This window comes from Oryzias latipes, chromosome 17, assembly GCF_002234675.1.
Source record: "Oryzias latipes chromosome 17, ASM223467v1".
NCBI lineage: Eukaryota > Metazoa > Chordata > Actinopteri > Beloniformes > Adrianichthyidae > Oryzias > Oryzias latipes.
In genome coordinates this window covers 31,304,717-31,318,348 of record NC_019875.2, presented here as the reverse complement: position 1 = coordinate 31,318,348, position 13,632 = coordinate 31,304,717, and the positions used below count along the sequence as shown (strand labels likewise).

Sequence of the window (13,632 nt, the reverse complement as noted above, 5' to 3'; positions counted from 1 at the left end):
ACGTTTTCCATGATGTGGCAACCAATGGAGTCCAGAAAAACATTGGCAGTTGCTCAACGGCGGCGTCGATCAGTAAATTTGACGAGCGTCAAAAGAGAGGCGGCAGACGCGAATCCCGTCCGGTGTGAACACAGCTGTAGGCGTTCATTAGCCACGTAAGCCATTAGCAACTTAACCTCCTCAGGATCTGAGGTCACGCACTGGCGCTCTTTACTGGACAGCCGATTTACCAAAAGTGCTCTTGAGCAGAGGAATGTGACCTCCACCTCTGACAGAGCGGCGAGTAACACGCTCAACGCTGTTTCTTTGACTGATAAACTCTGCCCGAGGATCCGAGGCCAGTTAACGCAGTGCTTCATACATCAGTTTTAGTCCCAGTCCTTTAATCAGCAAAATGGACATTTATCAAAAGTGAGAGGAGTCAATGCAAAGACACCCGAGCTTCATACAGCAGAGAAAAACAAAAGACCCTAACCCTCTGACAAAAACTCAAACACAACCCTGAAGACACAATATTTTATTTACACACAGCATCTTGTTCACGCAAAAGTAAAACCAAAGGAAGGAACGAAGACACGCAGGTTCACCATCAGAACAGGAGGAACAATGGAGTCAGCTGAGAGTCACGCACTGCAGAATGACCAATGACCTGCTGACGTGCACGAGAAGACGGCGAGACGCTCCACAGACGCCGAACGGGAACAACACTCAACGCAGCTTGGTACATTTATAAAGGTACGATTGCAGACGTTTCTACACACTTCTGCTCAGACTGACCACTAAAAAACGTAAAGCAGTTGAAGAAAACAAAGTCATGTCAGATTCAGCAGAGAGTCATCAGCATAGACGTTTACCAAAAGCTTCCGTGCTTTCTTCCTCTCCTCCAGCTCCGTCTCAGGACTCCTCCTCTGTTTTTATAAGGTGAAAAAGCGTGACGTTGAACAGAACCTGGTGCCCGTTGTTCCAGCCGTACAGGGCCCGGTCCCTGGCGTTGTAGTCCAGCATGGACAAGTGGAAGTACTGGTTATGGAAGGGGATGTCTATGTACTGGTAGGTAGAGGTTTTGGTGGAGTAGGCGTAGTACACCTTGGCCCCCGTCAGGTGGGAGTTGGTGACGTACAGAGTTCCACAGATCATGAAGGACTCGCCAGCGTTCCGCTTTGAGTATTCCGTGTTCCACGTGTTAAGGATCTGGAGCGTTTCCGGGTCCAGCTTGCTGACGACGATGTTTCCAGCATTCTGGTTGGTCGCGTACACGGCCCACAGGCCCAGTTCATCCGTCATCAGGTCGATGTCTGAGAAGCCCCCCCACGTGTACGGGTACACGTTGTGGAAGCCCGCAGACTGCAGCGCCCTCTGCGTGACCACGCGGCCCGTCTCAAGGCTGTACCTCACTATGATGTTGCTCTGCATCTTGTTGTAGTACAGCGAGCCGTTGAAGACCACGTGGTTAGTCCCCGCCCACTTGAAGGGCAGGTTGTAGGTCCTGGACTCCACTCCAGCCACAAAGTCAGACAGAGACTTGAACTCCTTGACTATTTTGTTGTTGGTGTACCTGTCCATGTACCACACCTGTAAAGAAAGAGGCACACTCTGGTCACTTTGGCCCCCCAAGGAGGAACGGGAGTCGAGTCTGTTCTCACTGTTGGCTCAAGACATTTCAGACAAATTCATTGTCCGTCTGACTTCCGGCACACTACAGAAGAACAACTGATTGGTGGAAAACGTGTGATGTCACTCCTCCTCAGACTGATCCTGAGAGAAACTGGCGTTTCAGAGGAAACGAAATGAACGTTTTAAAAACTGACAGCAAAAGTTGGAGCTCAGTGAAGGGCTGTCCCACAGTGAAGGGCTGCCCCACAGGGAAGGGCTGCCCCACAGGGAAGGGCTGCCCCACAGTGAAGGGCTGCCCCACAGGGAAGGGCTGCCCCACAGGGAAGGGCTGCCCCACAGGGAAGGGCTGCCCCACAGGGAAGGGCTGCCCCACAGGGAAGGGCTGCCCCACAGGGAAGGGCTGCCCCACAGGGAAGGGCTGCCCCACAGGGAAGCTTTTCTTCTGGCATGATCAGCATCCTGTGGTTGAATAAGAATGAAGACACTTTCTGAGGTTTGGATCTCATCTACAGTCCAGTCCTCAACTTCTTTCTGTTCACACGAAAGTACAGATTCTGCTTTTACTCTGAAAAGCCAAAACTGGACATCTACTTCCTTTTCCTGTTACTAAGTGTGAATTGGGCAAACACAGCCCCTCCTGACAGACCCCCATCATCTCACTCGGTTGTTTTGGAGAGGTTCCTGAGGGTCTGACATCCAGGCTCCAAATCTGGTCCCTGAAGTCTTCACTGTCAGCGGTCCGGAGATCTTCATCAGCTGCCCACATGCTGTAAAGAACCACACAGTGTGTCAGGACGGCGAGGAACAGGACGCCTCAGATCGTCTTACACTTTCCACGTGTCCCAGCAAAAGCTGAGCCGTTTGTGTTCATCAGCAGCTTCTCCTGGCTTTGACATGTTAATGCTCAGACCAGAGCTGAAGGTCATGTGGTACAATCCACTTCCCTCAGTAGATCCCTTAGCGGTCTGGTGGTACAGTGTCCACCCTAAGGCCAGAAGGTTGTGGGTTCACATCCAGAGGTGCCTCCCTGTTTGACACTCAGCAATAAGGAGTGAATGAAAAACAAATGGACACCCAACTTTAACCTTAAAGCCACGTTGACTCTGGCCTCAGAAGCTCCTGTTCCAATGAAAAGTCTTCATAAACGTGTCAGACTTCTTTGAATCTCTTTTTCCTGGATTATAATCTGCAGTAATCCTGCCGGTCATCCCTTCACAGCTGACCACAGAGACTCACTGAGTTTGTTCATGCAGCTGTGGAGGCGGGTCTCCAGCTTCAGGACCCGCGGACGCAGCTCCTCATAGTCGTCAGCTCCCCCCTCCTCCTGGATGCCCATCAGCACAGCAGACAGGATCCGGATCTCCTCCTGGAACTGGGAGACGAGTCTGGTGTCCGTCTTGTACTGCTCCAGAACCGGGATCAGCGGCTGCAGGGACGCCATCTTCCCCTTCAGCTCCTGGAAGAAAACAGGCAGAGGTGAAGAAATGAAGCCATGAAGGAGCGTCTGCATCTCAACGTGATGCTTGTTAGATCATTTATTCCTGATTTGGACTTCAATCCCCCACCAGTGAAAACGTTCCTTCTATCCAGAGGACGATGATCATCTTCTTTGCTCAGGATGGATTACCACTGATACAACTGTTTGGGTGGAATCCAAACTTTTCCTGGATCTGGTTTATGAAAAAAGCTTGAAATGATGTTCATATGTCTGTATTGATCATTGCTGCAACAGGTTCAGAAGCAAAAAGCTGAACGGAGCCTCGGCTCCCGGAGGTTCTGGTGGACTTCCTGCGTCCTTCGTCTGTTTGCTTTAGCCTTCAGTTCTGCTTGGACAAGCGCCTCCATCCTTACAGAAAAAAAATGGAGTCATTTACTTTAAAAAATCCATGAACGTTTTTTCCACCCAGTAAATGTTTATAAATTTTACTGCGGCTTTGTTTTTTTTAAAGTAAAACTTACCTACTAGAACCAGTTATTGTTCATGAAAAATACAATTTAATTTCACTCCGATTATTACAAACCCAAGTAAATGTTGTCGTCGTTTCTTTGTAGATCTCACACATTTTTACTTTGTTACATTCTATGTAATTATTAGGTAATTTTAATAAATGATATGTTCATTATAATTGAATTAAGGACATCTTTTTACTATTCTATTAAAGAAATAATTCTTTATTTTCCCAAACACATACTTGCAGCTTGAGGAATATTTGAAAGACACTTTTATTTAATAGTAGAAATGGCATAGATCCATTTAAAACATCGACATAACATTACACACAGACACGGCCACACAATGTCTGAACACATACACATGTCAGGTACAAGCAAGGAGCTCAGAGATCAGTATCAACCTCAAAATACAGCAGAGTACAGTAGAAGTTAAAAATACTTCAAATGTATATTTGAATTTCATCGGGTAAGTTAAGTTGACATCATCCTATAGATGACACCCATGAGTAGAAGACAAGCGTCTGTCCTCCAGAAGCCCCGCCCCCTCATGATGACGGACGGTCCTGGTTGTCTCATTGGGATGGACCACAGCAATCTGCAGTCCTCTTCACTGCTTCTCGCCTGACATGCTGGGAAAATGAATAAGCCTTTAATTAGAAATAACTTAGAATAGATTACAAGAAAAAGTTAAGAGAGATCAAATATAAAGTAAGAGGTATACTCAATGTAGTGTAATCAATTTATACAATATTTATATGACAATATTCATAAATCATCTTTTTATATCAAGTTACACAACGTGGTTCACAGGGGCTGACCCTGGGACAAAGAAAGACACGTTGGGGGGGCATACACACCACAACCCTGGCCTGGGCGCACAGTGGTGCACAGCCCCCCAGGCAGGAGCTGTCAGTGGGACAGCAGCTGTGTTGGTAGAGCAGAACTGTTCCCAGTGAGAAAGGTCCCGACGGGGAAAAACTGGAGCTAAAAACGGAATAAATCAGTAAAAAGGTCAAACTTAAATACTATTATGCTCCTAAAAGAACATTAATAATTCATCAATGACAACAAATGATTTCAAAATAAAGGCTAAGACAGTAAAATACATTTAAGAAATCAGCTAAAACTCTTATAAGAAAAATATGCATCTTGATTCTCTTAAAAAAAGAATTCACAATTGTAGAGAAAACCATATAAGGCTAGACAATCAAATATGGTCATCATGATCATAATATAGCTCAGTCTATGATCAGCGCTTTTCCACTTCATCCTCATCTTGTGGCACCTGAAACATACAAGTTAAAATTGAAACTAAACTACAGCACAAAGAAATTTTGTGACAAACATTTAATCTTACCTTGTGTCAGGCGGGGAGTCCAGATTAGCAGTCAGAATGTGCCAGGCTCTTGAAAAAAGGTTATCGATATGTTTTTCACCTCATTTCAACTTATTTTTTATGTAGAAGTCACATGATGTGAACATTATTTTGTAATATTACCTGTGTGGCCAGGTGTCCTGTAATAGTGTAGTAGTGTAGTACTTGTCCAAATTAGTTGCTTATGCGCAATCAAAGTCTGATGCTCCTCCGGTTCTGACTTCCTGTTCAAGTCTAAAAGGAAAACAGAAATATGACGAGCAGCAAAGACTAAACATAGTACTATGGCGCCATGGTCAAAAACACAGACCGTTATACTTTCTATATAATAAGTGTATAACTAATAAAATCTGCTAGTTACGTAAGGATTAATGGGGAAAAAAAGTAAGGATTCTTGGCTGACAAAGTGTGCATTATCACTTTTTACCGCACGCCGTGGAGCCTGAACCGTCCGACTTCGAAGGCATTAACTCGCTTATACCATGGTCACTTACAAAATAAATACATATTAACCCGTTTTTAGTCCCTAATTCTTGTTTACTTTCCGATTTGGATGGCTTTTCTCACAAAAAGCGGACTATTTGTTACGTGCTTCGCGCTGCACCACCGCTGCAGTCAAGATTCGGCGATATATCTATGCTGATGATCACGATGTGTTGAATAAAGCATCAGTTCAGAGAGAAAGTTCACCTTTTACCGCGTATTTTTGTCCAGATGATGAAGCTGAAGGTTGTTTTAAACAATGAGTTTTATCACTAGAGGAGACACGCCATCTTGGTGAGGTCGTCGGTGTCCACATGACAATACTTTCTAAAGCCTTTAGTGGCATTTAAGTAGCTTTTATATAATTTATATTTGTATATATTTAAACAAAAATATAAATATATATGTGTATATAATTTATATATACACGTCATTTTTTGTTGTTAAATAAGAGAAACAGCTCAAAGCTCAAACTTTAATAATAATAATAAAAATATATAAATGATAAGTCAATGATAATAAATAACAATAAATCATTAACAAGTCAACAATAAGTCCAAAAGTTAACAACAGCTTTCCCCTTAAAAAAACTAAAGAGAAACAATAGATTTACTGATTCATGTTAGTGATCAGTTTGTGTAACACAGATGTTATGGTGTCGGGTTTTAAGCTAACATTCTGGCCTCTTATCAAAATGTGTTTCCTCAAATGTTCTGAACATATCCAGACTGTATTACTAGTTGGTACCACAGTGATCCATCTGGGTTAACTCTTTTTATTGCTAAGGCCCACTTTTTCCTGAAGTCTGAATCCTTTGGAAACCTGCAAGAAAAGTTCAGTCTCTGAGTCAGAAATGCATAAATCTATATTATTATAATAGTCTAGTCCTAGTATGCTGTATACAGGTTTGACACAATAAAGTTTACATTTATGTCGACAGCAAATTATACGTACATCATGCAGCAGCATGTTGATAACAGCCCTGCAGCATCATGCATGTCAACATGTGTTCTATTAAAAAAAACATGTGTACTATTAATCAGAATTACTTTATTGATCCCACATTAATGAAGCCCCTGCAGCATTAAAAGAAAAGAATTATAGTACCTACCTCTGACATGTTCTGCCTTCCTCCTTCCTGCACTAATTTCTCTGATTTTGGCAGTTGAAACCCGCACAATGAACTGGCATTTTGCCAAAAATGTGTTCACATGCTGAACTGCAGCAGCGACTTGACCTCACCAAGATGGCGGTGCTCTCCTCCCATGAGGAACCACGTGATGTCTCCTATAGTGATAGAACTCATTGGCTGTAACCCTTGTGCTATCCTAGGCACTTTACCATTGGGAGTGGGGTCATCTAGACCAGTGTTTTTCAACCAGTGTGCCGCGGCACACTAGTGTGCCGTGGGAGATGATCAAGTGTGCCGTGAGAAATTGCCCTCTTTAACTGATCTAAAAACATTTTCCATCTCCAGGAAATCAGCTCTTTGTTCATCCAAACAGGCCCTGATAAAACACTGAGAATTTAAGAATATGAAATATCATAAAATTATTTTTTCTTTGTGTTTATATGATTCTAATAAAGACATTTTGATAAGAATAACGGGATACCGCGATTTAGCTGCAGCTATAACTATGTAAGGAAAAAAGTCCCGCCCCTTTAACTGTCTCCACCAATCATTCTTGAAGGCTTAATCACATGTCATCAGTCTGACCAATCAGAAGTGGTTAAAGTCTTCACTTCCTTGTTTCGATTTAGCGCAAAAAAGTCTCTCTGTTCTAACAGAAACACCAGCTAAAGCTCGTCTTTAGCGGTGTAGCTTTGCACAGAATCTGGTATCAGACTGGAACAAGTGAACAAAACCATGAAGCTCAAAGACGCTGGTCTTTCTGCGGTCGGCGGATTACGGACACTACATCTCCCATGATGCAATAAAGTGACTGTCTTAGCGCACAATGAGTCTCTCCTCTTAACGTCTTAAAACAACGAACACATATCAAACAGTTTTTGAATCTTTTAACTTAATTTTTAATACATCTTTTAGAAAAAACAGCTGCAGCTTCCAGCTTTTTCTGCAACATTTATCACAAAAATGCATGTGAGATTGCAGAGCGGCTGGAAATCAATACAGACTGAGCTTTTTCTTTTTTTTTTATTTATCTATTTTTTTGGATGCTGGTGTGCCGCGGGATTTTTGTCAAGGTTAAAGTGTGCCGTGGCACAAAAAAGGTTGAAAAACACTGATCTAGACCCACTAGTCAGTGCTCTGAACCTTTTTTCTTCAATGATTTGTGATCTTCACTGGTGTCCATGGATTCCATGAAATCTTTCCACCTTTATCCACCTTTGTCCTGGTAGGAAGAACACCTCAATGTATGGGGGGGGGGGGGGGGTCATCTAAGATAGAACAAGGGTTACAGAAGCCGGCGCAGTGATACAATTCATTTAAGATAGGTGACCGGAACTTCTTTTTTCACCGTCAGGTTACGGCACACCCAGCAGAGCAGCCAATCGGAATCGAGAATTCACCCGGACTATCATGGCATACGTTTTCGACTGCATGCATACAATTAAAGGTTCTCTTTATTGTAACGTGCAGACTGTCCATGAACACCTGGCTCACAGGATGTGCACAAACCAGAACATTTCTCCAGCGGACTTCCAGAGTCAGGCGTCCTGCACCATAGCGACGCTGAGGTTCACCGTGTCAGCTCGGTCGGTGTCGCAGATAAAACAGGTCGACGGAGACTTGAGTGAAACTGAGTTCCGTAGACCAGCGGGTTTTTTTCCTAATACATTTAATCATGGCGGCAGTGCAATAATTGAATCATTTCAAACTAGACGGTCTGGGGCCATACTTTAGTCATAATGGCGGGTGAGACAGAGGAGACATGACGGGAAGCACAACTTGATACCATCATCATGAAATTCACTCCTTCCAGCATGAACTTTACTGTCTTTACCACCGTTTGTTTTGGTAAAAACCCGCCTTCAAGTATTAATGGGGCATTTCCAGGCAAACGGACAAAGTTAGCTAGTAGCTCGTTAACTTAGCTAGCTAGCAGAAAAACCCACATTTGCTAGCGCAGCTGCTTGAAGGGAGGACTAACGTAATTATGTGAGCTAACAGGAACGTACAAAATTTGCTTCACTAAAAAACTTACCTTTGTGATCCACGTCTCAGTCAGCAAAGTCCGCCATCATTTGAAATGTGGAGCATGCGCACCTGACCGCTCAAATGAGGGGCGGGGCTCTGACGTCGTGCTCCCAGCACAGAGAGGCGTGTTAGAATCACTTCTGTTTCTACCAGCAAAATGCTTTTTCCCCAATAAGGTCAAAGAAATCCGACTTAAACTAATCCATAAATTCTACCCATCCAGAAATCTGCAAAGGTTCAAAGAAGATATAGATTAAGCTGCTCTGTTTGTCAAGAACAGCCTGAAGATGCTGTACATTTATTTCGGTCGTGTCCCTTTTCCACTAAACTCTGGTCTAAAGTTTGACATTTCAATTCCGCCCACATTGACTCAGACTTCCACCTTTAGAACATGTTATGTTTGGCCTCACCCACTGTCCATCCCATAAAAAAGAACAAGTCTACATCATTAACCTTTTATTGTTTTTATGCAAATGGAACATTCATAAAACCAAAGTTACAAATCCCAGCCCTCATTGTTCTATCTTTATCAATGAGTTCAAACGATACATGAACACAATAAGAAACTCTGACAATGAGAAAGCCATTAAAACATTTGATCTGTGGGTCAGTTTCAATGTCTTTGTGTAAAATGTAATAATAACCCCCCCCCCCCCCCCGGTTTGTTCCTTCCCTGTTGCTGTTTTCAATTGTTGTGATTGAATTGTTACATTCAATAAAGTTTGTAAAAATATACCTTCTGTAACTCATTCACATTTACTTGGAAATATTAACTAATTAAGGCCATGAACTGGTTTAGTAAATATGACTTTGGATGATTAAACTTACATACAAAACAGAAACTTATAATTGCAAAAAATCACCAAGTACTGCATGGAAACAAGGTATTTTAAGTAAAAGCACAGAATTGGTATTATTTTATACCTAAAAATAAGATTTACAGTGTTGTAAAAGTTCAGATGTTGTCTGTTTATGTGGGAGAAACGCCGACACGCTGCCCAGCCTTCTCTAGGTAGACCTCATGAAATGGGCGGCACCCAAAAGGAGCGAAAGGCGGGGCCTCCAAGATCGAGCCATCTTACTTCCAGGTTGGAAAATGAGCTGTGAAAATAACTCATATTTCCTAAAATAACGTTCTTTAGTGTGCCGAGGTGATATTTGCATGGATACAGTTAGCTATGAAAGGCTTGACCATAGCGTGGTAGAGGCCGTAAAGCAGAACCTATGGAGCTATGAGGTCCGTCACCATGGAGGCTGTCCTTGAGCGTCTCCTTGCTGCCTTTACACTTCTGCTTTACAATCCCTGCTTTCCGTCTCCAGGCGGCAGCAGAACTGCACACATCTGACCCCCCCCCCCCCCACACACCCTCCTCCACAGACACCCACCCATGAAAGAAACGCATACCTGAAAGTTCTTGCTAACGTGGGTCCTCCTGTCGGACTCGACCTGCCGGAACCTGGACCGGAGTCCTTTGATCTGGTTCTCCATCCTCATGATGTACTGAAAGTCTCTCTGAGTCCGCAGGTTCAGAATCTGGATGGACTGGGTCATGTTCTGCACCTGTGAGGGAAACGGTTCTGATTTCTCCGTCCAGCAGCAGATCCACACATGAAACTAGACACGTCCTGCAGGAGAGGCTGGTTCTCAACAAATGCAACACGTTTATGAAGCACATGGAGACCCATGTGGGCTGGAACCGTGAACCCGTGTGCACAGACACTGCTCTGCCCCCCCGCAGCAGCTTCAAAACAGCCCCGAGGCTGCAGACACTCAGCTGTGAGCAGAGGCTGGACTCTTTATGTGTTTGTGTCCAAAACTGTATAACTGATGTTCCTGAATGCACCTTCAGTGTGTTCAGATCCAATGTGACCCCCGTCTGTCCGCTCCTGACTTAGTAAAACTTCAAAACATTGTTTTTTGGCTTTTGAGTCTTATTCAGTCTTTTTGTGTGCCTGGAAAAGTGGGTCTGAACTAACAGCATTTCTCTACGGTCCATTTTCAGAAAAGGTTTCCTGAGGACGGATAAAGATGGAGGCAGAGATGCTGCAGCTCTCCAGCTGATGACAGCTGACACGCAAACATGGAGCTTTCTGTGCTGTACTTTTACCAAAGCAGCAACACTGGTGCATTGTGTTCTGTTCTGGTAGATGGATCCTGACCGCTGGCCTCAGGCAGTACATTAGAGAACATACAGGCGGATGTAGGACACTCTCGCACAGCTGATGTGGTTTGTTTCCACACAGAAACTGGACTGTGGGAATGTGACTTTAAAGCGCTTTGGGCCATGTCCCATTTTAGACGCCATGAATGCTGGTGTGTGTGTATGTGTGTGTGTGTGTGTGTGTGTGTGCGTGTGTGTGTGTGTGTGTGTGTGGGTGGGTGTGTGCGTGTGTGTGTGTGTGTGTGTGTGTGTGTGTGTGTGTGTGTGCGTGTGTGTGGGTGGGTGTGTGCGTGTGTGTGTGTGTGTGTGTGTGTGTGTGTGTGTGTGTGTGTGTGTGTGTGCGTACATGCCGACCTTCTCCAGCAGCCGTTTCAGCCGCCTTCCTTTGGCATCTCTGGAGCACAGGTTCTGTTCGGGAGCCACCACGGTGCAGACGCATCTCCCGTCTGCGTCCTGAGCGGAGCTGTAGACCTGCCACCCCTCCTTTGACCCGACCGTCTACACAAGAACCCAAACACAACACTCAGCCTCCACAGTCACGTGTGCTGTGACCCCCAAGGCTCCCCCCGTCTGACTGCATTGAGACCGTCCTGCCTTCAGGGAAGTGCAGCTTGTTTCTAGCTTTGATGGAGGAGCTCCTGGTTTTTCTCTGTCAGTGAAAGTTCCTCAGAGAAATCAAAGGATCTAAACTCGGTGGAGCTTCTTCTGCTCTTTACCAATCATCGCAGAAGGCTTTGTTTTAACAAACCAGTGCTGCATATTTCCATGTTTAATCACAAGCCAACATGAAATCCAGCATTGATCCACAGACCATAAACATGAACCGATGCTGTTTGCTGCAAACATGGAAAAGAACAAAAACCTGTGATCTGAAGACATGGAGATGTTCTGAAAGCAAGCTTGTAGCCTGAACCTGGAGGAGCGCGACTTCTCTACCAGACGGTGACAAGCTGGGCCTTTTGACTCATTTACCTCACCTGCTGATGTGTCACCTCTTTGCTCCAAGGACTGACAAGAAACGCACAGAAAATGACTCCTTCTCTTCTCCTTCCAACCCAACTTATTCAGCGTTTTATGAATTAGAGTCTGATATAATAGAACAGTCATGGGAGTGGCGGTTTTATGGAGTTCTTGCAGAAATCTCTCATTGTGTTCTGCTGCTGAAAGGATGATAGAGACAAACATCCTCTGCTCCTCTCTGAGCTCTTTGCTGCTGAACCTCACTTCCTTCATGAGTCCCTCCATGACTGACTGTCCTCCGGCTCTTTCATTCCCCTCACAATAACTCATAAGACGGACTTCCCACTATGCCTTCCATGTAGCAGAAACTGCAGAACCAGCTGCAGACCCAGTTCATCCCTGTTCTCCCTTCAACAATCTGAGAGCACAGTCAATTTAACACCACTTCCTACCACTGAGAAGCTGCTGCAGGGCAGGGGCAGGGGCAGGAGCAGGAGCAGGGGCAGGAGCAGGGGCAGTGAACTTTTTTGCCCTGCCTGACCTGCTCCCCCCCAGATAATTTTGGTAAACTTCTACATTAGAAACACGGAGCTCCTCAGCTGAACACGCGTGGACATTTTTGGTTTGAGTGATGGAGCGGATCCTTTCTAACTCCACCTGATCCACCGTCTCAGATCAAAGTTTCCGCTTTTGCTCTCAAACATCCCGGATGTGTCCAGGTGTCCGCAGTAAAAGAAACACACCTGAGCTGTGACGTCGAAACACATCAGAACCCCTGAACTTTACCCGAGCCCGTGTTCGGGTCGGCCCCAGTCCTCCCGGCGGGTTTGCGTGCGCACTCACCGCTGTGGGGGGGCAAGATCCGAACAACAGCAGGAAAAGCAGGTGGTTCAGGACCACGGACAGCGACCGCATCCTCCGCTGCCCTTGTGATGAAAGAAGAAAATCCCGCAAGTCCTCGTCCGCGTGCCGTTGTGTTCACTGACTGTCGCAGGGAGCGTGGATATCGGGGAAGGGGAGGGGGCACATGCTCTCTCTCACGCTCACCATTCGGCAACCATACCCCCCCTCCCCCTCCACTGAGAGGAGGACAAAAGTTGAAGGGTCTGTGCGTGACAAAATGCTGGTTTGGGGACCCTTCCTCATGGATGTGACATCACGCAGCGGCCCCTCCCATCTGTGTGTGGGGGGAGGGGTGTGTCATCCTTGCAGGACAGCAGCTTTAGTTTGTTTAGAACAGTGTTTTTCAACCAGTGTGCCTCGGCACACTAGTGTGCCGTGAGAGATGGTCAAGTTTGCCGTGGAAAATTGCCCTCATTAACTGATCTAAAAACATTTTCCATCTCCAGGAAATCAGCTCTTTGTTCATCCAAACAGGCCCTGATAAGACACTAAGTAGTTAGAAATATAAAAGATCATAAAATTTAATTTTCTTTGTGTTCATTTAATTCTATTAAATACATTTTGATAAGAATGACGTTACCGCGATTTACCTGCAGCTATAAGTGTTTGCGGAAAAGTCCCGCCCCTTTAACTGTCTCCGCCAATCATTCTTGAAGGCTTAATCACATGTCATCAGTCTGACCAATCAGAAGTGTTTAAAGTCTTCACTTCCTTGTTCCAATTTAGCTAAAAAAATCGCTCAGTTCTAACAAAAATACCAGCTAAAGCTCGTCTTTAGCGGTGTAGCTTTCCACAGAGTCTGGTGTCAGACCGTGAAACAAATGATCAAAACAATGAAGCTCAGAGACGCGAGTCTTTCTGCCCTCTTTCGGTAGTTTTCACCCTACATCTCCCATGATGCACTGGCTTAAAGGGACAGTGTCTCAACGCACAATGAGTCCTCCTTGTTTAACGTCTTGAAACCAAAACAAACAGTTTATACATTTTCTAACGTAACTTTTATTTCATCTTAGAAAAAAAAC

The 13,632-nt window shown here is 44.8% G+C and overlaps 1 protein-coding gene across 1 annotated transcript; it reads right to left on the bottom strand.

The window, feature by feature from the left end:
* Positions 1 to 500: 500 nt before the first annotated feature.
* On the bottom strand, positions 501 to 12,855 carry LOC101172146 (noelin-3). Its single transcript, XM_011473377.3, has 6 exons — positions 12,551 to 12,855; positions 11,102 to 11,245; positions 9,991 to 10,146; positions 2,851 to 3,070; positions 2,275 to 2,381; positions 501 to 1,572 (listed from the first exon to the last, which is right to left on the bottom strand). Exons 1-6 carry the CDS (start codon positions 12,620 to 12,622, stop codon positions 895 to 897), a joined length of 1,377 nt encoding a protein of 458 aa, XP_011471679.1. The 5' UTR covers positions 12,623 to 12,855; the 3' UTR covers positions 501 to 894.
* Positions 12,856 to 13,632: the final 777 nt, after the last annotated feature.

Bases quoted from the DNA above. Each gene is read 5' to 3' on its own strand.
- LOC101172146 (XM_011473377.3), bottom strand. From the start codon at position 12,622: ATGCGGTCGCTGTCCGTGGTCCTGAACCACCTGCTTTTCCTGCTGTTG. The intron at 3,071-9,990 runs GTATGCGTTTCT...GTTTTCTTCCAG, and splicing joins ACGTTAGCAAGAACTTTCAG to GAGCTGAAGGGGAAGATGGC. The intron at 2,382-2,850 runs GTGAGTCTCTGT...GGTTCTTTACAG, and splicing joins CAGCTGCATGAACAAACTCA to CATGTGGGCAGCTGATGAAG.